The following is a 26,227-nucleotide window of genomic DNA, read 5'->3' on the forward strand; positions in this document are numbered from 1 at the left end:
ACCCAATTTTGCATATTTTAGCGTTGGTAAATCCATCCTCGAGGCAAGAATTCTCAAATTTTAACATCGGAGCTCATGGGGGCACATTGGCATAGGGAAACCATTTGGGAAACGAGGCATGCCATGACAAACCAAGTTTCCCTTCCAACTTGAGATTTTCCCTTGAAAATTCATTTTCCACCCAAATTTGCATAGGTTTGCCTTGGGAAATCCATCATCGGGGCAAGAATTCTCAAAATTTAACATCCGAGCTCATGGGGGCACATTGGCTTAGGGAAACTATTTGGGAAACGAGGCATGGTATTGCAAACCAAGTTTCCCTTCCAACTTGAGATTTTCCCTTGAAAACTCATTTTCATCCAAATTTGCATAATTTTAGCGTTAGGAAATCCATCCTCGGGGCAAGAATTCTCAAATTTAAAATCGGAGCTCACAGGGGCATCTTCACATTGGGAAACCATTTGGGAAACGAGGCATGCCATGACAAACCAAGTTTTCCTTCCAACTTAAGATTTTCCCTTGAAAACTCAGTCAAGATTGATTGAACCGGCCAAAAAAGTGATGAAAAATGCGTTGAACCGGTCAGTAGTTGGTATTTAGTTTTTCGCTTTTTAATTTTAAAAAAAATATTTTTTACCCTCTTTTGTTCATTTTTTATTACATATAATCAATGTTAGCAAAATCTATAGCAAAATCGCAAAATCCTAAGATTTTACGATTTTGCAGCACTGTTCCGATTCAAAACGCATGCAAAATCTTTTTTTGGTGGAATCCCATAGAATCTTAGATTTTAATCGTAAAATCCTATTGAATCTTACGATTCTAGTATTTTTTTAATTTTTGAAGCTGATTCCTAAAATTGGGGAAACTAGAGAGTTTTTTGACTTTGTGGAAAAAACAACCCACCACCCAGCATTTAGGGGATTTCGAAATTGAAGCTCTAATTGATTGTAGTTGCCAAATTTGAATGGTTAATTGACAAGAATTAATAACTGATTGTATATTTCGAAAAATCAACCTATGTGACCCAACCTTCATGCCTTTAATTGCCTATTTAATTCACTCATAGTAGAGTGAATTGAATCACGCATTCATGCTCTGTTTTCTGTAGTCTCTATCTAGGTCTCTTCCTCTTATGTTTTCTCTTCATTCTTCAACATCTTTGTTTTCCTTCATTCTTCAACGTCTCTGTTTCATCTTTTAATTTCATGTTCTAGTACTCTTATGATTTTGGATTGAGATTATGAATTGTATGGATGTTAATCTGATGAATTTTTATTCCAATTTTTGTTAAATGATGTGACTTACAAGATATCAATGCTATTTTTTTGTTTTTCTATTTATGGTAGAATCTTACGATTCAATTTACGATTATACGATTATACGATTTTGAACCCTCTCTCCGATTCTACGTAGAATCTAGTTTTTCACAACATTGCATATAATATAAAAGATGAAAAGATAGAAGATGGAAGGAGAGGAGAGGGAAGCATAAGAGGAGGATTTGCATGGCGGCCATAAGAAGCAGGGTTTCTTTTGAAAATGCTTAGTTTAATTTTAAAATTTTTACCTTTTCAAGATTTTAAAATTTTGTATAGGAAACAAAAAAAAAAAAAAACTACACAAAACTTTGAAAATAAGAACTAAAGTAAATTTCAAACAATAGTTTTGCAATTGAATTTGATACTAAACAAAAGCCAAACACAAATTAGTTTGGTGACACGTCACACGATAAACTTGCACAGTCAAGCAGCTCAAATTTCAATTGATGACACGGATTTAAGAAAAGATTAGCAATTCTAAGAAAATAAAATAACTTCAACTACCTGTTTTATCTTGTATACAACCTTGTGAATAATCTTAGACACAATTATCCACACTATTGTACAGAAATTGATACAGTTGCCTAAAATATGGACCTGCATAAAGTTTAACCATCCATAGGATTATACAACACTGCTGAACCAGCTACAGACCCAGGGTGACATGTAACATGTTCCTCATGGTTCTGCATAGATTTTCCAAAAATACATACAACAAATATCCTTTGCAAAAGTTTTGTTCTGTTGAGGCAGTACAGCTACTGCTCTTCTTGCATGGATAATACAATGAATACGACCTACTAAGTGCACAAGAACCCTGTTCACTAGCTATCAATGCTTCCTTTCCCACTTCCCTTCGCGCCTGATGTCTCTGTCTCTGTCTCTGCGTTCCCCGAGTTGCCTTGACTTGCTTCCCCTTGAACTCTGCCTTTGGGATCCATATCCACTAGACTGGCCATCAAATGCTGATGCCAATTCTGGATCTCCAATGCTGCTGGCATCACCTGAATCCTTGCTTCCATCAACATTTTCTTCATACATGCTGCCACTGTCGTCCTGTCGGTCGCGTGACTGTAAGATGGTAGGCACCTGGCCTGAAAATGTCCGGGAGCCAGAAAGAACTATAGTCGGTGATGCTGTAGTTGATGAACTAATTGAAGGAATTTCAGGCTGTAAGCTTCCAGTACCAGCTCTAGCGCTCCCATCATTTACGGATCTCCCATTTTCTCTGTCACGAAATCTATCCCTAGGACGACTACAATGAGAAACCCAAAAAACCAGGTAAAGGAAAGTTAAAGCCAAGGAAAAGTTCCAACAGAACAGAGAGAAATTTACTTATAACCCGAGCATTCACTGCAAAGATAATGTTTAACTTACTTAGTGTGGGTGGAGGAAGGAAAATCACGCCGAGATGGTCGGAGTCCTGATTCTGCTTGCTCTATTTCACGCTGAAGTTCTTTCTGCATAAAAATGAAAGGTAACATTATCTTAATAGCCAGAAAGAAGAAAAGTAAACAACTATTTTTCATAGCCTTGAAGAGAGAAAAAACATAATTAGTCTGGAATAATAAGTTTGGATTTGAATTTGATATGCTAACACTAGGACTTAACTTGTTTAAACTTGATATGCGGATACAAGGGGATAAATAGGAAAAGAAAACTAGGCTAAACCCTTGTTGACATTTCATTTTGAAATTTGAGAAGAATGAAAAATAAGAGATACCATGCGGAACTTTTTAAAAGGCCACACGGTGCTTGTAAAGTAATATTAGTGTGAGTACTGAGTACCTCACATTCCAGACTGAGGACTCTCGTTGAATTTATACCATAGGGGAGGACTGGCATTGTTGGAAAGTATCTCCTATTCAGGAAAACATCTCCACTTTAGGCGCGCAAAAAAAACATTTAGCACTTTTGTCTCCCAAAGTCACGTTGCTAACAGGACCCCAGTAGTACAAGGGGAAGATTGAATGAAAGTATCCATGACTTTCCATGGATATCTTACTTGGATGCAGTTTTACGGGGGATATATAGAGATTTATGAATAAATCGATATGACACATGTTTGCTAAGAGGTCCTGGACTCAATTATGTATGTAACTACTAACTACATGCCAGCTTCAGTGATTGCATTTAAATGTAAGTTTAGTAAGTCATAATGGGGTGGGCTTGTACTACTTGAACTAAATTAATAGTTTGAACAGTTGTTGGAAATCAGTATTATAACACAATTCAGAATAATGATTCCTGTTTTCAAGAGTGATTACCTGCGTTTGTCTCTCCTTCTCCATATCAAGATTGTGACGCAATTCCCTTGTTTTAGCACGCTCTAATTCTAGTAATCTTTGTCTTTCCAGCTCCTTTTCAATTTCAGCCACTCTCTCCCTATTGAATAGTTGGAAAGGGCTCAGCTTCCAGTTCAAAAATCATAACATAAATAAAACAAGCAACAAAGTCCTGAATATAGATCTAGAACCTATCAAGTTCTTGTACAAGTTCTGCTTCCCGTAAAGCTGCTTCTTCCAAATGTTTTTGATGGGTGTGTCTCAGTAGTATTTTCTTTTGCCTACGGCCTAGAATATCTTCTTTAAGTTTGGTCTTCTCCCTGATAACAATACAAAAGGAACAAGTTTTCACTGAGTCACAAATCTCAGCAGCATAGATGATCAAGGTTTCAAAGTAGACGATAAAAAGTAATCATAAGAGGCATCTGTTACGCAATACCAAAAACAAGGAAGTTACAGTAAACCTAACCAAGCTAGCAACTAGTTATATGTTTGAATACATAAGAAAAAGTTAGAACACGTACGAACACTACTGAATATGTGACTTTATTGAATGGAAAAGTAACGCCAAGAAAAAGTATTTTAGTGTATTGTGTAGTTTAGAAGAGCTCCTGTTACACTGTTACCAGTAACCTGTTGCAGCCTTGCAGGTACAAGTCTGTTAGATTATGTTCATGCTAGTTCAGATTCAGTTAGTAGTTAGTACTCAGTGTAGTCAGTAGCTTCTGTTGTAAGCTTCATGCAACTCGGCTTAACATAATATATGTATGATCTCTCTTGTACTTCACATTCAGTGTTGTGAATTCAGAACTATTACACCAATTGTCTCTCAGTTTTTCTCTCTGGTTTCTAATATTCTAGCAAAGTAACACCAGAGCAACAGCTCCTCCAGAGATGACTCTCCTCTCCTGGACTAAGCCTTCACACCAATTTCTGACAGACTCAATGCCCTGCAACAAACATGCTAAATTTTTCCCTTTCCAGAATTCACATCCAGTCCCTATCTTGCTAGAAGTCTAGCTTCCTTTTATACACTTCTCTCCTAGTCCACGCCCAATTCATCTTCTATTATCGGGCCAGTTGCTCTTGTGCTATCGGAAACTTGGAATAAGAATTCACATGATAATGGGTACTTTGCACTGCCTTTCTGTCTTTTATTCTTTTTTCCTATTTTCAACTTTTGGTTGGGAAGGTTAGCAATAACAAGATAGTTTAACTTAAGAGAAGAAAGTAATCAAACTGAAGATGAGGATGGCCTCGTGAACAAAAACAAATGAGGTAAGCAAGAAATACCATAGAGAGCAAGCTAGCCAGTCAAATTTGGCTATCAGTCAAAATTAAAATCACTTACAGGGAACGAATGCACTCTCTGATTTGTTGAAGCCTTGAAAGATCCTTCCCATAGGCTGTAAAGTTCAAATTATTAAAAGATACAGAGTCGAGGAGGGCTGGGGGCCATTCAGGAACTAACTGTAAAATGTTTCTAAATAACCAAACAAAATGAAAACAAGTACTCTATGAAAACTTACAGGGTAGAGTTGGTGTCTGATTCCAACCTTTGGAATCCTCCATTCGTCCTGGTAATGCATGTTCCTTTTGTATAATGTCTAGTTCCATCTCAGCCTCCTCTACCTCCTAGAAAAATATTCAACTACATGTAACTAATCAGATAGGTTGTAAAATAATAAATTGGTTAATGAGAACTCATACCATAGCTTCTTGGTTAATTTTCTCTGAGAATACATCAAAATATGAGTGAACTGCTGTTAAGTCGCCAAGGACCTGTTGAAAATCAAGAATGTTTGAAAACCATTATATAAAAGTTAAAATTTGGCTATTCGCAATTATGTAAAAAAAAGTATGACAAGTCAAATCTAGCAACATTTCAAGGGTGTGATCATAACGTTGCTGGACAGTCGCCGCAATAGCAGAGAAATTTGGCAGATAACAGACTAAGATGAGAGGGAGGAAGGGTGTTCTGCCCTTTCCGAACCCCTTTTTTCCTCCTAATGATTTAGCTTGTAGTTTTTCTTAGTTTCTCCCTCTCTCTAGCTTTTGAAATATCCTCTGTTTGATCTACTTTCATTACTGGGCTTTTGTAGGTCTTCTTTATACATGCCCAGATCACCTAAAGAAAACTCTACAATCTTTATATAGATATAAGTGCTACTTTCTCTCTAATGTTCTCATTTCTAATACCATATTCTCTAGTGCGTTCACCCATCTATCCTATCCTTCTCATCTCTTAGGGACTTACCATCCAATATTCAATTCCTTACAAACTTGCAAGTCTAACAATTGTACTTTAAAGTTCAAAAATCTTCCCTTGAGTTTGAATGGTACTTTTCTATGAAAAATTATACACGAAACATTCCTCCATTTGACTCAATCTGCTTAAATCCTAAAGTTAACATCTCCCTCAATTTCCCACTTCCCAGTCATTTTGTAAAATGGATCATTGATAAAATCGCCGGTTCTCATGGCTGGCTTTTAGGCTCACCACCATGGCCGATATCCCGCCATAATCCGCCGTAGGCCGCCAGTATGTCATATATGGCGGGTTTTTGGCCTGCCATCCGCCATTAACAACCTTAAAATGGAGTTATGCTGTTTAATTTTCTTTTGCTCACTTGAACAAATTTGTTCTTTTATTAGGAGTCCTAAAAGAGGAACAGAGTAGTCAATACTCAATAGCAGCATTTGGAGCTGCTAGTAACTGTATTTGATATGAATCCTGCAGAGAACATTTAATGCCTATATTTGTAAATGATATATATAAAGGTGCAGATTCACTTATGAGTGGGTTTCACACAACTGTAAGTTAGAATAAATGCACATGATAAATTATGTTACTCTAGTAGTATCAGACAAGAAATAGAACCATACAGTCAAACATATGTTTTATATTTAAAATGACTAACTTCGATGCAAAGTTGTAAACAAAATTTTGATTTTCATGAAAACTGAAAAGAAGACGTCGTTGTTTTAAGTATTTTACCTGGAGAATAGATTCACGCATACTAGCAAAGTCTGGATCATGCTGCTTTGAAGAATTTGAAGAAAGTACTTCTTTCAGTGCCTTACATAAAAAACATAATTCGAAATTCATTTCATTATGGGACAAGAACAAGCCTAAAATACTAAAATATGCTTTGAACAGAAAAATAATTTCATGTGCTTTATCTAAATTGGTATGAATGGCTAGTCTCACTATAAAAGATATACCTCTTTCGCCTCATCTCCATCCCTCAATCTACAGAGGACTTGACAAGTCTTCTTTTCAAGGTCTCCAAGCTTGCCATCTATAAAAGTGATAGAAAACAAATTAAGAAGTTAAAAGTACACATAACATTCAAAACTATGATATGACATTTCATACAGATATGGCAGGGATAAAGATCTAATACCATGTTTTGATGACCCTAATGTTTCAACATTTCCCCATACATTTTCGGGAATCAAAGAAATATCTTCAGGTGATGAGTACAGGCATGCATAAGCAATAAGTGCTAATGAAAGTTGTAGGATAGAACCCTCATGTGATGGTTGTGCATAGTGGAAACAACAAATCCTATCAGCTGCCACAAGAAGAGATTGCAAGTGATGGCGCTCAGCAAATGGAATGTAATTTGAAAGAAGTGCCATTGCATAAACCCTTATTTGAAATGATGTATCAGATGATGCCAGCACAACAATCTCATCCCAAGTACTTGAAACCAAATGAGATAAGACATGATCAGGAACATGTAGAGCTAACTTATTCAGAACAAAGTCAGTGCAAATTTTTGAATTTAACACTGCACTTTCTCCATTTGTACATTGGCCAACAAGTTTTCCCAAATGTTTTATTGCTATCATACGTTGTTCAGGTTCTGCATGGCCCAGCAATGTACAAAACAGATCAGTGAGAGGAACCTCACTTTCTCGAATGTTGTAGATACCTCTGGCGATTAATGAAGACAGCCACTTATCGCTCTGCAAACGCCAAGAGATTTTAGGTGCACTGAAAGAAACTTTCTTTATTGCAGAACATATCAAGCCTACCACATTATCCAGGCAGAAGCTACAGGGTACTCCAAGCAGACAATCAAGAATCAAACTAGAAACTTCCCAGCAACTGCATTCTTGAAGGGTAATGATCAATTCAGAGAGACCTTCAAGACCAACTCTCCAATGAAATGTGAACAGGTCAGATGATTCAGCCAGTGAAGAATTTCTATCATCACCATCTTCAACATTCTTAAATTTTTTAGAAACTGATGTCAAACATTTTGAGAAGACAAAACACTCTGATGCCGTTATCGTCAACTTTCTGGTAATCTGATGATGAAGATTCCAACAGCGCTCAATAGCTGGATTAAGCTCAGAAATGAGATCCACCATGTCTTTAGATAAGCCTTCTAAATCATCAGAAGATAAATGACAATGATCAACATCAGCAACAGAACAGTTACTTTCTACGTTAAGAACATCATTCTCACGAGAAGTGTGACAGATATCACTGAGAAACCAAGGATTTGGTAAGTTATCATCAGAAAGCCGACCATCAGTCACATGAGGAAAAGGCGGCAGCTGAATAGGAATAACACCAAATGCTGTTAATGCATTCACTAGCAGTAATTTGCAGTTATCCATAACACACTGAAATGCACTAAGATAATCATGGAAAGAAGTTGTCGGCTCAAAAGCAGCAAAGTTTGCAAAATTTAATAGAGACTGCAGAAATTCCCTTCTATATCGAACAGATAAGTCAGGAAAAATTGAAGCCAAAATAAAAATAGCCAGTGCCACATTGTATCCTTTATCTTCAGAACTAGGTTTGATCTCATTCTTCTGTTTAATTCTACTGAAAAGAACATTAAAGCATAATTCCTCAAAGTTAAAACAGGAATCACCATCCAATAACTTTTCATCATGAGAGACCTTGGACAAAGAACAAGAAATAATAGGCTTTAACAAACGCAATGCAGAGTCGAGAAATGATACATCACAGTAAGTAGAACTTGAAAGTGACACAAGCACTTGCACCAATTTAGGTGTCTCAGGAACCATAGCTTCCATGTGCTCAACAATAATAGCTTCAAGCACATAAAGAATTATTGCTCTAGCATTCTTTGCATTATAACCTTTCAAATTGTCATTACTGATTGAAGAAGCAACGGAAAATGGCCATGAACACAACTCAGAAAACCAACACAAAACATCAGGCACAAGAGTAGAAGAAACAGATCTCAGCTGCAAACCAACTGCCTCTAAAATGGCTTCTCCAAAAGATTCAAATTGCCTTTTCATATTAGGAAAGAATCTCCAGAGTTCAGGGTAGATTGCAGAAAAAGATTGTTCCTCATTATATTGGTTACTTCGTTCAACTTCTCTTCTAACAGAGGAACCAAGTTCAACCCGTGAATCTTCAATTTTAACCTCTTCATACTTTTTATTGACAACATTATCAACAACAGCAAGATCATCAGCAAAAATAGAAAGTAAATATGTCAGCTGAGACAGATCAGATGCAAGGAAAATCCGGTCCTTCATATACTGTTTTGCATTACGAGATACTGCCATCCAACCAAGAAATCGAACCAAAGGGTACACAGAACCAGAAAAATGAGAAATTCTATGCATCCATGCTGAAGAGGGAATTAAATTTCCAGAGAGGTAATTATTTTGGATATGAGTTCCAAATTTTTCCTCTTCACCTCCACTGCTTGAGGCCATTACCAATCTTTGTAACAGTAACCAACGCCGCTCTATCCCACGTGCTCTTTCTTGTGCCAAATGCAAACTACCAACCTTCAGCTGAGGATGAAAAGATGCCAGCATCCTGTTCAAGTCTTCAGCATATTTTAAAATGATATCAATCACATGTTCTGGAGGGCAAAATAATTTGGTGCCCGTATGCAAAAAATACACAAGACATTGCAGGAGAATTTCATGCATTGAGATTTGGTCTCTTTGCAACCGATGGATCAAAAATTTACACAGTAGAGCTTGGTTTTGTCGAACCAAGGTAAGAGCATCTGCATATTGTACATCAAGGGGGGACAGCTTGATAACCTGTTCATCAAAACCTGCAGCGGAATAAGGGCCATCTTCTCCATCAGATACTGTTAAATGATATTTCCTATCCAATTCTGCAGCCTCAAGAAGTATGTGAAAAACAAGTTTATCTCTCTGTCTTTCTATATGGGCTATTGTCTGTAAATTATGTATATTCCTTCCAGAAGCCGTGTTCAGCTCCAGATTATCATGAGTCTGCCCGAATTTACATTCATTGATGTTCAAAAGGTCTGAAAGTTTTGAAGTGGTTCCTATAGATGACATAAAATATGGATTTACATGGCATTCTGCTGCCAACAGTAAAGCATCAATCGCAGCATCATGGCTTTCAATAGTGATGTTACTCTGAGAATGCAAATCTAAAGCCAAGCGTTTAAACTCAGAAGCACGAAGCTCACAATCATGGTGGTTTAGAAGTTGAAAATAATCTGCCTGCAGGTGGAAGTATTCAAAACCAAGGCCAGAATCTATGACAACATTAGTAGGAAAATGATGGCTGGAATTTTCATCAACAACACGTTTGGATTCCAATTTCATATCCCTAATGTTAGAAACAGAGCTATTTTGGTTAGGTGCATTAGAATAGTTTGTCAATGTAATATTCTGCAATTCAGATGGGGCAAAAAGTAGATTACGATCATCAATAGAATCAGATCTTCCTAGTGTTTCTGATACATCTGCTTTTCCATCAGGATCATCTTGACTATTAGACTTGGAAATGGCACCTCCAGCATTGGTGTCAGAGTAAAGAGGCAAAACAGATGCAGTTTCATGTTCAGTTAGTCTTGAAACAGACTTGCAAAGGTCAACATCTGGCGGCATTAACATGTGTGGTTCCAATATAGAGAGAAGCACACTACAGATGAAGGTGAAATATTTGTAAATTAAAGACAATATTCACATAGGGATCAAAATGCTTATTTTGGCATTGAAGAATAATGACATAATATGACTATTCATTACCTAGGAGCCACAGATCCATGTCGCCATTCTGATTCCAGAGAGGGTAGCACAGCTGGCTTTCGCACTGCAGTACGGATGATATTAAGAGCAATCACGCAATTCTGCTCCTGCTTTTCTGGAAACGAAGAAGATAGATCACCAAAAGCTATTTTGCTTTTCGATACAGCAATGGCAGGATCAAGAAAAGGCTCAAGCATCTCCACAAGAAAGAGGATTCTGTGTTTAACTTCCTGGAAAAGGCACATTAAACGTTATAACCTTATTTGGCTCTTTTGTTTTGTTTGTATTGGAAAATTAAACTCACTATCTTGACCAATAAAAAGATGGATCATTTCATCTTCAGAAATTGATAAGGATTCAACATAAGATAATGAAATATACCAAGACAAGATTTATTTACCAATGAGATGCATATACTCCTAGCACAACCCAAGTTAAATTTAAGAAAACCTACATGAATATACCCTACGTACAACAATCCATTCCATGCTAACTTGGTGAATGAATACTAGAAGATTGTATTTAACAAATCTCCTTATATAACTGGGTTTTACAATGAAATACACATCAAAGTGTATGGTGACCTATGGTATCAGAGGCATGCCCTGGCCTGTGGTGGTTACCGGAGCCAAATCCACCCAAACTTTACTTTATCTGGAAAAAATTCCCTGTTTTTGTGGACTATGGTTCAATATACTTTTCATAATGTGTATCTGAAGATTATTAGAATTAAGTAGCAGTTATTGCACTTCAATTAGGATTGTAAATGGTTGGGCACTCCTCACCTCACGAGCTAGCTTAGGGTTAAGTCAGGCCTCACCCGAATTCAAGAGTTATTATTGACAACAGGCCAGCAACTAAATTTATGACCTACCTTGAGAAGTACGAAGTGAGCATTGCAGATGGGTCATCGTCCTCAGTTGCAGCTATTGGTTCGATCACTCTGTCTATAGGTTTAGCTCTGAAATCTGTCCTCTGCGTACCAGATCAGTCATGCAATTTGTTGTCTGTTAGTAAAGTCACTAGAAACCAAAAGTTTTCCCTAAATTTCCCCATTTCATTGCCCTTGTCAGGATCATGACTCAGACATGATGATTTTGAAGTTGAACCTATACCTATATGAGACATGCCAATTTCTTTGGGAAAAGGAAAACTATTAGGATTCCTAATATTATTGGGCCTGAATGTTATGATGGGCCTGTAGGGGCTGCACAAGGGAGAGCAGGGCTGCCTGCGTTAGAAGGGTAGCATATAGCGCCTGGAAATCCACTTGGGATTGGGCCAAGTAGGCCGGTGTTAGATGTTTGGGTAAATCACTTTGGGCCTAGGTGGCTTGTGGGCCTAGGTTTAGTTTTATTTGATATTGTTAGTTGGTCAAATCTATCTTTATCTGTTAGTTGGTAGTCTATCTTTAGGTTAGTTGGTTAAGTCTCTCTTTATCTTTATTTCATTAGTAGGGCCAGATTAGTATAAATAGGGATAATGCCATTAGGTTAGGATTAGGATTTGAGTACTGGAGTTTGTCAAAGGGTTTTACCCTTGGAAGGGATTCTCCCTTGGAAGATGGTTCTGCTACTTGGATCGTTTTCAGTATTAATTCAGATTTCAGAAATTATTTCAGTACTTCTTCTCTTTGTTTTTCTAGTTGCTGTTTGCAGTTAGGATATTTAAATACTAACACATCCCCTCACAAAAGATCCCATCAGGCTTGAAGCGTGAACAATGCACAAGCCCACTTACATTGTGTCGAACTTCAACTTTTTATCACAATAATGTCGGCGCCAAGGATCAAACTGATGAACCAACTATACAAACCATTCATGTGTCTTAAACTTGGATTAGGCCTAACTCAACCCAAAAAGCTCGAGGGGTGAGAATTACTCTACTCTTTATAAATTTCCCTTTGGCCATACCTATAGTAAATGTGGGACTTTAACACACACCCCTCACCCCAGAGCTAGACATCTTGAACATGAAGTTTGCAAGAATTCACATCTGTGGACTGTGGGTGGCACAACAAACGGTGACAGACTATAATACCATCTCAAATTCGGAATAGATATAAATTTACCTTAAAAACTAGTTCATAAGGTGAGGGTTGCCCAAACTTCTATTACTTCTACTTTAGCCATATCTCTATTTGTGGGACCTTAACACAGAATTATGTCTACCATGATAGGACCAAGAATGTGGACATTGACAGACACTTCATTTCAGAAAAGATAGAAGAGAGAACAATTGGCACAAATTATTTCTTAAAGCCTTCAAATTGCTGAAATTTTCACAAAGGCTTTACCTAGCACATCATTTAACAACCTGAGTTTCGATCTAGTCATGACCAATATCATTTCCCAGCTTGATGGGACACGAGGTTTGTTACTTATTCTGACTTCTGAGCAATTTAACAGAATGAATTAGCAGCTTTGTAATTTATTTTGATTTAGGAATGATAGTGACAGATAGTTTAGGATTCTAGTTTTTTTCCCCTTGTATAGTAGATTGTCTAATTTCTGTAATTAATATAGATGGACCATATTCTGATTTTAGAAACAAAATTTAGATCCCAATATTATGGGAAAAATGTAACGCCCGTAGTCGATTAAATAATAATCGGGGAAATTGTTAATTTTTAGCCGGGAGAAATTAATATTAGAATAGTATTATTTTTAGTAGCATGTTAATTAAGTAAGAGGGCTTAGTTTTGTGATGGTAATAGTAATACTGGAATTATAATATATAATAATTAGAGTAGTCAGGGGGGGTTAAAAAAAAGAAAGAAAAAGAAGGGTTTGGAGAGGAAAAAAGGAAGAAGGCTGTGCGTGAAGTAGCAGGAAGAGAGGGAGAGCGGATCGGCTTCGGAGAATTCGATCGGGAACGGGGAGCTGCACTCAATCCAAAGGTAAGGGTGGGATATTGAGTTTCTAATGGAATTATGGTGAATGATATTAGGGATTTGGGAGATGTGGAATTGTTGCTGTTAATGATGTTCTAGAAATCTGATTTGAAATCCATTGATTTTAGGATTTTCTTTTGTGTGATTGAACGGGGTGAGGGCAGAACCACAGTATGCTAGGAGTTTTGGGTTGAGGTTCCCTTTTGATTTTCTTTATGATCACGCACATAAGGACTGTTAGGTAGCATGCTTGTTAGGTTTTGTGTCTTGTTTGATGAGAAAAAACTTTAATCACTTATTTTGGAACATAAAACGGACTGGTCATTTTCCTGGTATGAACCGTGACTTTCGAAGCCTTTTAGAGCCTGTTTAGAGTGCTCGAATAATGTTGCGTTGAACTGAGAAAGTGTAGGCCTTTGAAAGAGCTTTCTGGAATGATATGGTACATAATTTTTGGTTGAGAGACGAGGTCTGTAAGTTCAGTTTAGTAAACCATGTTTTTCTGCGGTCTGTATCTGCTATCTCTGCCAGTGAACTTCAACGTGATTTTTCACCTTGTTAATGTGCCCAGAAAATTCTTTGATGAACTAGAAAGTGGTAGAGTTTTCTGTTAGCTTTTCAAATTGAGGTCATTTGTAATTTTTGAACAAGTAACGAATCCTGTAGGTTATCTCTACTGAAACATGTTTCTGCTGTGAGCGTAATTCCTGAACTGCTATATGAACTTTAAAGCTGTCTTATAATTGGTTTTCTTTCCTACTGCAAGCTAGAATGAATCAAATTGAGTACGTAGTATAACGTTAGTGTTTTATAGTAAGATTAAGGATTTCTTGAATATGAGCCAAAAGAATAAGGTGCTGAATTATGTGGTTTTAAGCGATGATAGTGATGTGGTGATATAGGTGCAATGCCTCATGTTGAAGTGATGATTATGAGATGTATACGCCCTTTCGAGTCGCATAGCATCTGCATACTCTGTGATGGCCTGTATTGGCGTTTTGTGATGAAGGCTTATGCCTTGTGCCTCTAATAATTGGCAATTAGTGATGAGGGCTGAAGCCCTGTTGGTACCTCATGCACATGCATAGTCCTTGTTGTGTTCAAGTTGCATCCGAGTCGATGACGTTATTTGTGACTGTTTTAGTAACTGAGCTATATGAATGTAAAAAGAAGTGGTGTGGCATTAATCTAGCATATTCATTGCCATTCTTATATTTATGATACTCGATATCTCACCCCTTCTGTTTGAATGTTACCCTTGTTGGTAACGTGCAGATAATCAGGAGGAGTAGTCTATAGCCTTTATTTCGAGTTGGAGTCCTTGCTCTGATACGTAGCACTCGGGGGGATGGACGCTTGTTTCGTTTCTGTTATATTTGTTGTTGAATTAAGTTATCATTGAGGAGTTGTTCTTGTTAAGTTGTGAACAAGATGCTATGTTTTCTTTAAGTTTTAAAGACGTTATATCCGCTGTTTATTTATTGATTTAGTGAACTATTTTTATTATTAAAAATTAATTATCTGCCACAGGAATAGTTATGTTTAACGCAGTTATGTTCATCATTTTTATGTTCGTCTGCTATGAGTCCTTCTCAAGTTTATGTGCTATGTATCTGTTACAGGAGTATTATGTTGATGTTTTAAGTGATTATGTAATGCCTCATGATCGTTTGAAATTTTATCATTCTGATATTTGCAATATATATACCGATTAGAATTGGGGTGTTACATAAAAGATACCCATTATCTGTATATATTGTATCTCCCTATTGCATTAAAAATTAGAGAATAATCAAAATCTTTAATATCCTTGTCAAATTTATAAAATGATGCAAAGTATAGACTAAAATTTACCAAATTTTGGTCTGCCTGACCTATTATAAATGTCAACTCACAGCGACCCTAACTCAAAATATCTATTGATACATGCTTAAAAATATATGTTCCCTTATGCTTTCAGTCTTTCAGACACTCGACCTTGGCTTTTTTTTTAAAGCGTGACTTTAGTTCAAGATTGTATTAGAACAAAGGCTTTGTTCAAAATACTTTGTAAATTTTTTAATAGTCATTTTTGTTTGATTGGTCCTGTAAATTTAGACATCCTGTAAAATTCTAAAATCAATATAGGCATAGCGATTCCATAAACCATAAGGCCATAATAATAACATATTAACTACAAGGATAGGAATAATATTCTTGGAAAAGATAAATATTATCAAATTTTGTCATCACGTTGTAAAATAATATTAAATATTGTTACACGCACATAGATATAGATATTGATGCAGATAGTCAGCTACTTAAGATATTCTATTTCTTAAACAAAATTATATAGTCATGTACTTTAACCTAAGGGCTTAAGCTTTCAAGATAGATGGTTCCTAATAAAGACAATGCAAAGACCACTGTCAACTAGCTTAAATTTTGTAATAATTTGGCACTAAAACTTTTAATTACTTACATTGAGCACATGTCAATATAACAAAAAAAGAGAAGAGGAAACGAAGGGAAGGGAAAAGGCAATAGTAATTACTCTGATTTTGAGCAAGTGAAGTACCTTATATTTCCCTAATATGTCATCCATATGCCCGGATAGAGCTAGCACAATATACTTCAAGGCAGCACGAGCACGAACAAGTGAATTGTGAGCATCCTAATAGACATGGCAAAGTCTTGAATAATAAGCAACGAGAAAATGATGCAAGTATTGAACTAACTTTCTAGCATGGCAATCTAAATCATTCAACAAATGGACAGTGCAAGGGGTCTGTGCTAACTAGCCACGTAATTTGAATGCCACAAAGCAAGAGACTCGTATGCCAAACAAACCTGGATTAGGCCCAAAAGATCCTCCACAAGCTCCAGAGCAAGATCAACCTATGCAAAAGAGGCCCATAGATGAGGAAGCAAACAATATTTGAATGGCAATTAACAATAAGTACACACAAGTCCATTCCCAGACATGTTTTAACATAAAATTTATATTTACATTTACATTTTTTATTTGAGAATGAAGAAATATTAGAATAAATACACCGTAAGTTGTAACATCATATTTTTAATCGTTTCTAATTAAATAAAAGCAGAAATTCATTAGGATGAAGAGTACAAAAATGAAAAAAAAAAAAAAATTGGTCCAATGATTTCTAGCACACTTCACATTCACCACAAGGATGAACAATGTGTATCATAAAGAAAAACAAGCAGAAAACATAAGAACAAACAAAGAACTGATTTTTAGCAAGCACCACGCATAACATGCGTAAATTTCAACATGATGTGGAAACACAATTAGCAAATCCATATTTAGGTATTCTGAAGGTGATGATAATAATAAAAATACAATAGGGGAAAAAATTGTAAGAACAACAATATCCAGAAAATATCTAATAATTTGTGGAATCAGGTTCAAAATTCAAACATACCTTTGCTATCACCTGAGTAATCCAAGGTGCTAGAACACCAGAGCACAGATCAATCAGCACACAAGCAGCCCTAGCCTATAAAAAAGTTAAGGTCAAATCAGCTGCTAACCCAGAAAAGGTAAACTTTAGAACCTGAAATTCGGTCAAGTAGGTGACTCTATATTTATAAATTGTTAATATTATAATGGATAAATCTATCCAGTTTATATTTTTTTTTTTTAGTTTAGCATTACATATACAAATAATTGAAAACCAAAAAAAAGTAAAAACAATGTAGAATTTTTTAAGTATAACCAAGAATAGAAAATGGAAACGGAACAGATTCCTTTAGAACAGGTCCTTGTTGACCAGGAACAACTCTCCTAAAGCTTCAACTTTGGTTTCATACTCCCCCTCATGCAAGAGCCTTTTTTTAGGTTAAACCCATTTTATGTAGAAATTCAACTAAATTATGAAGAATCAAAGCAGCAAAAATTTGACTCCTAACCAATTGAACTTACAGGCTTGGATATCATGTTAAATATCAAATACCACAAAAGTTTATGCTTTTAGATGGAAGCCTAAGAATGGTTAGATATTTACTCCCTTTGTCCCCAAATTATAAGACCCTTATCATGACCTCTTGTATTTTTTACACTTTTGTAATTCCAAAATTTTGATTAGAACTAGTAATTAATGCTTTTCCACACTACTCAATACATTAACTAAGGGTAAATCTAGAAGATTGTATAAACATTTTTAAAACCAATACTTAATTAAAAACATTACATGTTTTCTTAATAAGCGTAATTGTCTTAGGAGGTTCTTATAGTTAGGGATGGAGGGAGTATAATACTTGTAATTTGATCAGATATAATAATTAATGTAACAAAATAATAAGAAAATCTTTAGATTATTTTATAACTTATGTCTCGATTCCTTAATCAAGTTCTGTCTTAATGTTAGTCTGTTAGTAGCCTTCAGTTTGTATTAATAGTTTTAGTATTTGAACAAAATATTATATAAATAGTATTAGTTGAAATCTGGTGCAGCATTGTAACCTAGGGCCAAATCTGTAATACTCAATAGAAAAGAAACAAAACATGTAGAGTGTGCAAAGTGTAGTTGTGCGAAGCTCAGTCCTCAATTGACAAGCTCTGGCTTTAGTATTTCTTTAATCAATAGAAACTTTATCCAACGTCTAAACTGATGAGATATAATTATACAGCTTACAAATCAAGCAGAAGACCATAGAATACAGACGAGAAAGCTCAGGTTCTAGTTTAAAATTAAGAAAAAGCTAGTTTGACTTACATGAGATGGAGAATATGAAGACAGATAACCAGCACAAGAATAAAGAAGTGAGCGATAGGTAGCTGATGTTGCTGTAGTAACAATCTGCACATATGACAAAATCAGGACAACAGTTTGGAGAAGTCACAAAGAACATCAGTTGGGTCTATAAAAACTCCTTGAATAAAACCTGGGAGAAGGCTTGTTGTACAATAGGCTGATTCCACTGAGAAAAAGTTTCATCCACAACATCAAAAGAATTGCTCACCCATGGGCGTAGAGCTACCAAAAAACGCGCCAGAAAAAAATCAAAAATTGAAGGAAGCAGTTTTAATAAAAGCATTTATGGTAGTTTCATTCAGAATGAACTAAACCTAGTACATTCACAAATGTGATATTTTATTGATGTTCCCATATCATTGTATTAGAGATACTTGCAGAACTATAAGTTAGTCAAACTCAAACTGCTATGGAATACTGTGTATAGTTGGTAAACTGCTGTCAGTTGTAATATGTTGAAACTAACACAACAGACTATTCTCTGTACTGTGCATTTTAGATCGGCATCATCACAGTATATTAGAGGTGATGAGTTCCTTTGTATGAGAACTTACCCTTAATTGGATAGTTATTGTAAAACTAAATAGGAGAATGACAGTTACCTAGTGGTTACAGGAAAAAGGTTTGGGTGTTAGTTGAATAAAAGGGAGAGAGAGATTGCTAGAGGCATCAAAATTGTAAAATTCGAGTTTGGGAGAAAAGCAGAGGCTCTCAATGTACTCAGCTGTTGTATTCATTTCTCTGTGCTGCTCTGAATCTGTGTCTACATTGGAGCAGATTGGGAAGTTAGGGTCTCCTGAACAAAATCAATTTTTCTTCTCTATTGGTACCAGTTCTATCAAAATCGCCATTGTTTGGAGAATGGGAATGGAACAGACATATGATTTTGAGAAATAAACTTCTCATTTAAAGGAATCTAGCGACCAAATCCTTCAATTACTTAAAGGTGAGAGATGAAAGGAACTAATCGCACAAAAGGATTCCAAATACCAAAATGCCAAGTATATTTATTATTAGTTTGGTTAGCTATGATGTTTCTTCATCCCAAACACGAACGACTGGGGTTTCTATTTTTCTTTACTTTCCTTTGTTTTGTTTTCTATTTTAAGAGGATTGTTGATCCCCATGCACTCTACTGCTCTCCTATCTTATTCTTCATAAATAAAATAAATAACATATTAAGGATTTTTCAATGTTTTAAGTTGATTTCATTAATACAGGAATTGATGTATTGATTAATTTTTAGGTCATGTTCTTCCATTTAATATTCATGATTAGGAGATAAGAAGTATACATACATAGCTCATGCGTTTTAATTACTTGGAGTTCTGTTTAAAATTCACATGGGTATTTTAAATAACAAAAACCTAGTGTTTTTCACTTTTCCCACAAGCATAAGTATTTTAAACACAAAATTTCTATTCTATCACCTCCTGCACCTTACCCCCACCCTTTATCTGGAACAGTTAAAACATGCTATTTTATGTTTCTTCCTAATTTGCAAAAACCATTATTTGCTTCTATTATATAGGAACAAATAAAGGGGAAGCAGGAGATTTCAAATTCAAAACTTTTCAGTATTTCAGACATCAGAGTTGTGCCCAAAATGGCTTCATTAATCATTATGTCATGACCCTGTTACTGAACCGAAGAGTGATTTATTACTAAAATTAAACCTGGCAGTAGAGCTTGTACAAGAGGCAGTGCAGCCCAAAAGTCTGAAGTTCTCTCAGCCATCCTGCTGCAATGAACAGGCTGCAAACTGAAGTGTGTTAAACAATGTACATAAAAGACTCCAAATTTTGAAATAAAATATACATCAATGAAGTATATAACTTGTTACAATAAGGAACCTGGGATGCACAAGAATAAACAACATGTAAGATCCCTTCTTCCACTGCCCCAGTATCTACTATATTAAGATAACTGCAATCCCATTGCTCATCTGGGATTCGGAAATCCTCACCAAACAGGTTTGAATAATCAACTAAAGATAAAGGACTAGACAGTTCTGACTTTGATTTGTCTTCCGAAAGAAAAATAAATTCATTCTGAGGGTTTGATACATCTTGCTCAGTATCAGGATTTATGAGCTTCTGCATAATTGTAGATGCCTGAAATAAAGGGCAAGATATACCCAGATAATTCCATGAGCAACAACAGGACGATCACAGATAGAAAAAAGGGGAAAAATGCACTTATCCTGTAAGTCAAAAGTAAAAAGGATATTTATTTAACTGAACTAAATAAGTGATACATACCATCCTACAAACAGAGCCCAGATCAGAATCTTTATATGCCTTTCTCAGCAGCACAAAAATTGCATCTGGCCGAAAAACTATGGCACGATATGCAGACGAAATGAAAGGGGACGAACTCCGTGATCTCCTGGGCTGCATTTAAAAAAAATATGTTGAGGGGGGAGCTGAGGAGTTGTTGAGTCATACAGCTGGCTATAATTTAATAGTGTATACAGGCAAAGCTATGTAATATAAAGCAAATAGAAGTGCAAAGAATATTGATGGAATTCAGATGTCAAAACAAATATGAAGTGAGAAAATGAAAGTCATTTCCTATATCAACTGAGAAACAATCCACCTTCAACATTGCCCCTCCTCTACCCAATCAAACAAACTGTAAGGAACATTAGAATTAATAATTTGCTCCTGCTTTGTAGACTCCACAAAGCTCATATACTCCTAATATTTTTTCTGTATTTTTTTCATGTGTAAGAATTTTATTTTTCTGTTGTCTGGATATTTGTGCATTTTTTATCGAGCGCAATGGCATAGGGTGATTCATATAGCCGACCTCACTTAGTAGGACAAGGCTTTTGTTGTTGTTATTGTTGCTAGATATTTGTGCTGTTAAGTTTCAAATAATTTTGGATAAAACACGATTTGTACAGAGAGCTTGGAACACCTTCCTCGTATGCCATTTTATGGGTTGTGTCTGGAGTTAAGGTGAGGTCTACAGCAGTATTGGTGGGCGGAGATATGTCGGAATTTGCAAGCAGAAGTTCTTTGCTATTACCACTTTTGCGGGATAAACTGACATCCATAGCTTCGTTAAGGTGATTAATTAGTGGCTGTTTGAAATGGATTTTCTGTCACATATTGAGAGAACAGCCCCCTTTGGCAGGTTTGCTTTCCTTCTTCTTTTGTTCTTTTTTTTTATTTGGTTGCTCCTTTAGGAGAACTCCATATCCTCTGCTCCAGAACTTCCTTTCTCCTGTTTAATTAAATTTATTTTCTTGTTGAGAAAAAAGAAGAAAAAATGGGCCTTGAAGAAAGTGAGGATTATAAACACCATGCAGTAATCAATTTTGGCACGCAAACCGACAAACTTATTCCGTGAAAATCAAACACCGGTAAACCACGGGGTGGTGCAAATAATAATCACGCTGTCAGTAAGGCAAGATGACAATATAGCAGGAGAAGTATATCAATGTGGAGCTATATATCAGGAGAAGTATATCAATGTGGAGCTACCTCAAAGTTAGAGGAAACAGTTAGAGCCGGTGAGAGTTGACTACTTTTGGAGACATCAAGGTCAGTTGTATTGCCTGGAGTCCTTGAAGATGTTCTGTAATTACACAAATTATCATACATATTAAAGCAAATAGAAAAAACAGAAAATATCCACACACATGGATAAATAAAACTTGTACAGCAGTAGCTTGCAAAAGTAACTCCGAACTTCAAGGGAAATTTGGACTTTGAACTGAAAGTATTCGGAATAATTTATTGACATTAACATGATTTAGAAGTACAATATTTAATACCAAGTTTCCTGATCCTAGTCAATCCCTAGAAATTAGGGATTACACAATCAACTAAATAGGCAAACTATACCAATAAGATAATAACGAATAAAATCTGATGCAAACGGGACAATATCTCAACAGAATAAAATATGATGCAACCAACATGTTACCCATGTGTCATAATATCGTTATATTGAGGCTCCAGAATGTTTTAGAACAATGAATAGTGAATAATCTATGCAAGAGCTTTAGATACAATTACTGAAAGAAAAACTTTGAATGCAATTTATATCGACAAGAAAGAAACTACAGAGGTATCACTATTTTCCACATCTTGACAATGACTTATAGAAAACAGAAGGACCAGCACCTTCACTCATTATGCTTTGTGTATATCAAAAAAATCATTTTCAAACGTCAAAAAACACACATCTCATTAATTAAGAATAGAAAACCAAGATCACATACTATGAACCAAATAAAACTAACCACCAGTGACATATAATTGAACGGTGACTAGAGTATAAAAGGTACACTAACCTTTCATTCACCACATGAAGAATAGGATAAAAAGGACCAGCAAGCATGGCAAGAAATCGCAGATTAGATTCAGGATTATCTGGAAAGCTGGCAAGGTCTGTCTGCAGTTTTATATACAATGCTGAATGGCATAACAAAAGTATGGAAAAATAAGGTGAAATTGTGAAAAAAATCATGAAATTAAAATGCTCAAGTTTACCTCTAGTTGTGGAAGAAATACATGCAACCGGTTTGTCATGTCTTGCAGTAACTATAAACAAAACATCAGAAAGGAAAAACAAATAGTAAAAATAATACAAACACAAATGACATAATAAGCACTTTGATGGCAGTACAGATGAAATCCACCTGAAGATGCATATCATTAGAATCTTGTTTGTGAGATAGAATATGTGGCAGCAAGTAATTAACAACCGGTTGAAATTCAGGTTCAAGACCAGCCACAGAAACTCCAATTAGCTGCAAGAGAGGATAGGAAAACAAGCTCAGTAATGACAAGTGACAAACATTTGGAACCTTCTTCTATATAAATTTGTATTAGAAATAGAAAGAGAAAACAGTAAAGACTACAGGAAAAGGAATCCTTAGACTAGATAAAGAAAACCAAAAAAAAGACAGAAAAACAGAAGTTCTATAAGACTAATAAATGTAGAGGTAGACATGCCAACGGAATGTGAAGCCCTATTATTTTTTGGTCTTTGTATTAAACAATGAACATGCTTGTTTAGTAGCTTTCTTAATGTACAATATATTATTCTCCTTCCCTTTAAACTCTTTCTCAGTCCTTTTAGTGATTTCATCTTTTATTCAAAAAAGGAACAAGAGATCAATTATAGAATGTAGATAGGACATTCCCTTACCAAACGACCCAATTAATGTCTACACACATTACCTTTTAAAATGTCATAAATGATATCCAACCAAACACACAAAATTAAGAAATATAACAGCACATGTAGAAAAGATTTAGACGTCTACCATCAAGGTTCTTATTAAGAAGTGTGATACTGCTAAAAAAATAAACATCCTACTATCTATTTAACCTAATAGCCTAAGGCTAATAAAAACAAAAAAACTTCTTAACAATTATGTAGAATATAAGATTAGAATAATAACAAATGGCGAAGAGCAGAAAGGTAAAACAATTATAGCATACCTGAACAAAGAATATAGCAATAGGGTTTCCACGCAAACAAGATATCCTCACATATCTACATGGAGTGTAATTTATAGGGTAGATCATATCACGTCTAGGCGCTTCACAACGTGGGCGAACTTTTTGGAATGTCTCTGGCTGGCAAGTTAATAAGAATCAGCAAAGTGTGCACCATGATATTATTCATATTAGATATGCATAATTAAAAGCAAGTAAAACAATAAGTAATGCTGAAGTGAAATAACTCAACATTCTGTTGATAACAAAATAACATCCACACCAAGTGAAATTCACGATTTGACCTTCACATCCTTTAAAATCAAGTTGTTAGTTCAATATTCATGTTCCAATCAATTAATTTATAATCATCTATTAAGCACAACTTAATTTATTAAAAATCCTGAATGGCCAGTCTGTCAAGAAATAATTCGAGAAGAATGCATCCTGTTGACAATATCCTTAGTCAGTAAAACAACAGGAGCCTATCCACAAAGTCTTCAGAAAACCCTAATGAAAGACAATGATCAGACACAAATTCTAATAAGATTGATCATACCAAAGGTTCAACCAAAAAAACGAGAAATGTCATTCATTTTGTCCACCATTTCCAGCCAACACTCAATTTTGCTTTTAGAAGATGCAATGTCAGAAAGTGTTCAATACTTATATACCAGTTGACCAATAAATACTCAATGTAATGCGTAATAGGCGTTACATTACACACTGGTACCATTTATCATGGAACCTCCTGCATATGATCATTGGATTATATACTAATGACATTCATTAAATAATAACCAAGCCAAATAGAATACTTCCAACGATCCTCACATTGGCATACCACAAAATTCCCCTCTAATCTTTATAAAGCATCGACTAGCCTAAATAAAATTTTACAGTAGACACATAATAAGCTTTATAAATCAATAAACTATACATTATAAAAAAGAATAATATCAATTTCCATGATCCCTTTGCTAGACACATTTCAAGCGCCTAACCTTGTACCGTAAACCAACTGCAATCTCCCACTCAAGCACAGACTTGTTATGAATCCGAATATGCGACAATAGACACGGCTCCTGAAAAAACAAATACACAACAAAACCTACTTAATAACACAAAAAAGTACCCAAATGCAAGTTCAATTCAAGTCCCCAATAACTTGTGAACTAGTTACATTACAATAAACTCTTCCTTTGCAATAAAATCCAGAAACTCCTTCCATTTACATAAAATTGATTATTGATTTTCAGCATGAACACACAGATTGACTAGTTACAGTGTTTGAGAGTTCAGACATTGATGAATCAAGAGAAACAGCAACAAGTGAAAATGAAGGAAGGAGATAGGGTTTAGGAAGAGAAGGACGCACGCACGTTGAGTTCGAGGAGTATCCATTCCTTGGTGTTGGTGGCGGTGGACCAGTGAGAACGGAGGTCGGTGTCGAGGACATGGAGGGCTTTCTGCGACGGCGATTCCCTGGACATGGCTTTGACCTTGAACGGAAGAGCCTTCACGCGAGGCTCCAACTCCACCTCCATTTTTCTTTCTTCGATTAACACTGAAACTGAAACACTTGGGTTCAAGTTCTGGTTTTATATGCTGCAGTGTGAACTAGTAACACCCTTCCACTTTCTCAATATAATAATATATTTTAGCAATTATTTCTTGGACTAAACATTTTTTTAAATGTCATGCATAATAATAAATGAAAAGATTTTAGGAATTAGCTTAAATTTGGTTGAATTATTTTGGTTATGAAAAGAAATAAGTTAAAACTAAAATATAGATATAGATATTTAAATATCAATATATTACAATTTAATGTAGTTTGTAAGAATAGATTTTTATAATGATTTATAAATATTCCATATGTTGACTAAATAAATGTGAATACTAATTGCAGATTTTTTTGACAGTTACAGAAATTACATAAGTAAAATTCTCATTTTGATAGAATAGTTAATAAAACAAATTTAAAATAATGAGTGTGATTTCATGAACAAGAGAATAAAATGTGAGTAAGCACAAAATATTTTATATTAATATCATTGTATTATTAAAAAAATGAGAATTAAAATTTATTGAACAAAAACAATTTACAATATTGTTTTGCATTGCTAAGATGATATGATGTTTTTTGTTTGCTTTCTTTAACTTAAAATAATATGCATCTTGATTTTGTTGATGTTAAAATCTAACTATGTTTCTATGGAATATTTGGTGAGAGAAATGTAATTTTAGACAATATTTATAATATTGTATGATAAAAATCTATTTGGATATCAGTCTAATGGCTTGCTCCCACCTTTCTTCTCTTTCCTCTGCTAGGGTTTCAAACCTCGTTCTTCTTGGAAAATATATGTGGAAAAAATTGATACAAAGTTCGCAAGTAATGAGCAATGAATTGGGTGAAAGTGTAAAATTTGTGTAAATTTGGAGTTTAGTGTCATATAGAGAACTGTGGAGTGTAATTTACTCT

General features: G+C 35.3%; 1 protein-coding gene across 2 annotated transcripts; it reads right to left on the reverse strand.

The window, feature by feature from the left end:
- Nucleotides 1-1,813: 1,813 nt before the first annotated feature.
- Nucleotides 1,814-25,316, reverse strand: LOC130748668 (uncharacterized). 2 transcript variants are annotated; one of them, XM_057601907.1, is made up of 26 exons: nt 25,122-25,316; nt 24,744-24,824; nt 23,743-23,880; nt 22,935-23,045; nt 22,786-22,836; nt 22,587-22,687; nt 21,772-21,865; nt 20,542-20,673; nt 20,134-20,394; nt 19,957-20,035; nt 18,411-18,502; nt 18,242-18,325; nt 16,949-17,023; nt 16,353-16,400; nt 16,081-16,176; nt 10,631-10,860; nt 7,015-10,523; nt 6,833-6,909; nt 6,606-6,686; nt 5,318-5,389; nt 5,137-5,242; nt 4,959-5,013; nt 3,799-3,927; nt 3,590-3,707; nt 2,700-2,782; nt 1,814-2,577 (listed from the first exon to the last, which is right to left on the reverse strand). In XM_057601907.1, the coding sequence occupies exons 1-26, from the start codon at nt 25,284-25,286 to the stop codon at nt 2,154-2,156; spliced, it is 6,492 nt and encodes a 2,163-aa protein (XP_057457890.1). In that variant the 5' UTR covers nt 25,287-25,316; the 3' UTR covers nt 1,814-2,153. The 2 variants fall into 2 exon arrangements, with proteins under 2 accessions (XP_057457890.1, XP_057457891.1); XM_057601908.1 differs by lacking the exons at nt 20,542-20,673; nt 21,772-21,865; nt 22,587-22,687; ... (3 more) ...; nt 24,744-24,824; nt 25,122-25,316 and having other exon boundaries at nt 20,117-20,237.
- Between the last annotated feature and the right edge of the window lie 911 nt (nt 25,317-26,227).

The sequence above is a fragment of the Lotus japonicus genome, chromosome 3 (genome assembly GCF_012489685.1).
Source record: "Lotus japonicus ecotype B-129 chromosome 3, LjGifu_v1.2".
NCBI lineage: Eukaryota > Viridiplantae > Streptophyta > Magnoliopsida > Fabales > Fabaceae > Lotus > Lotus japonicus.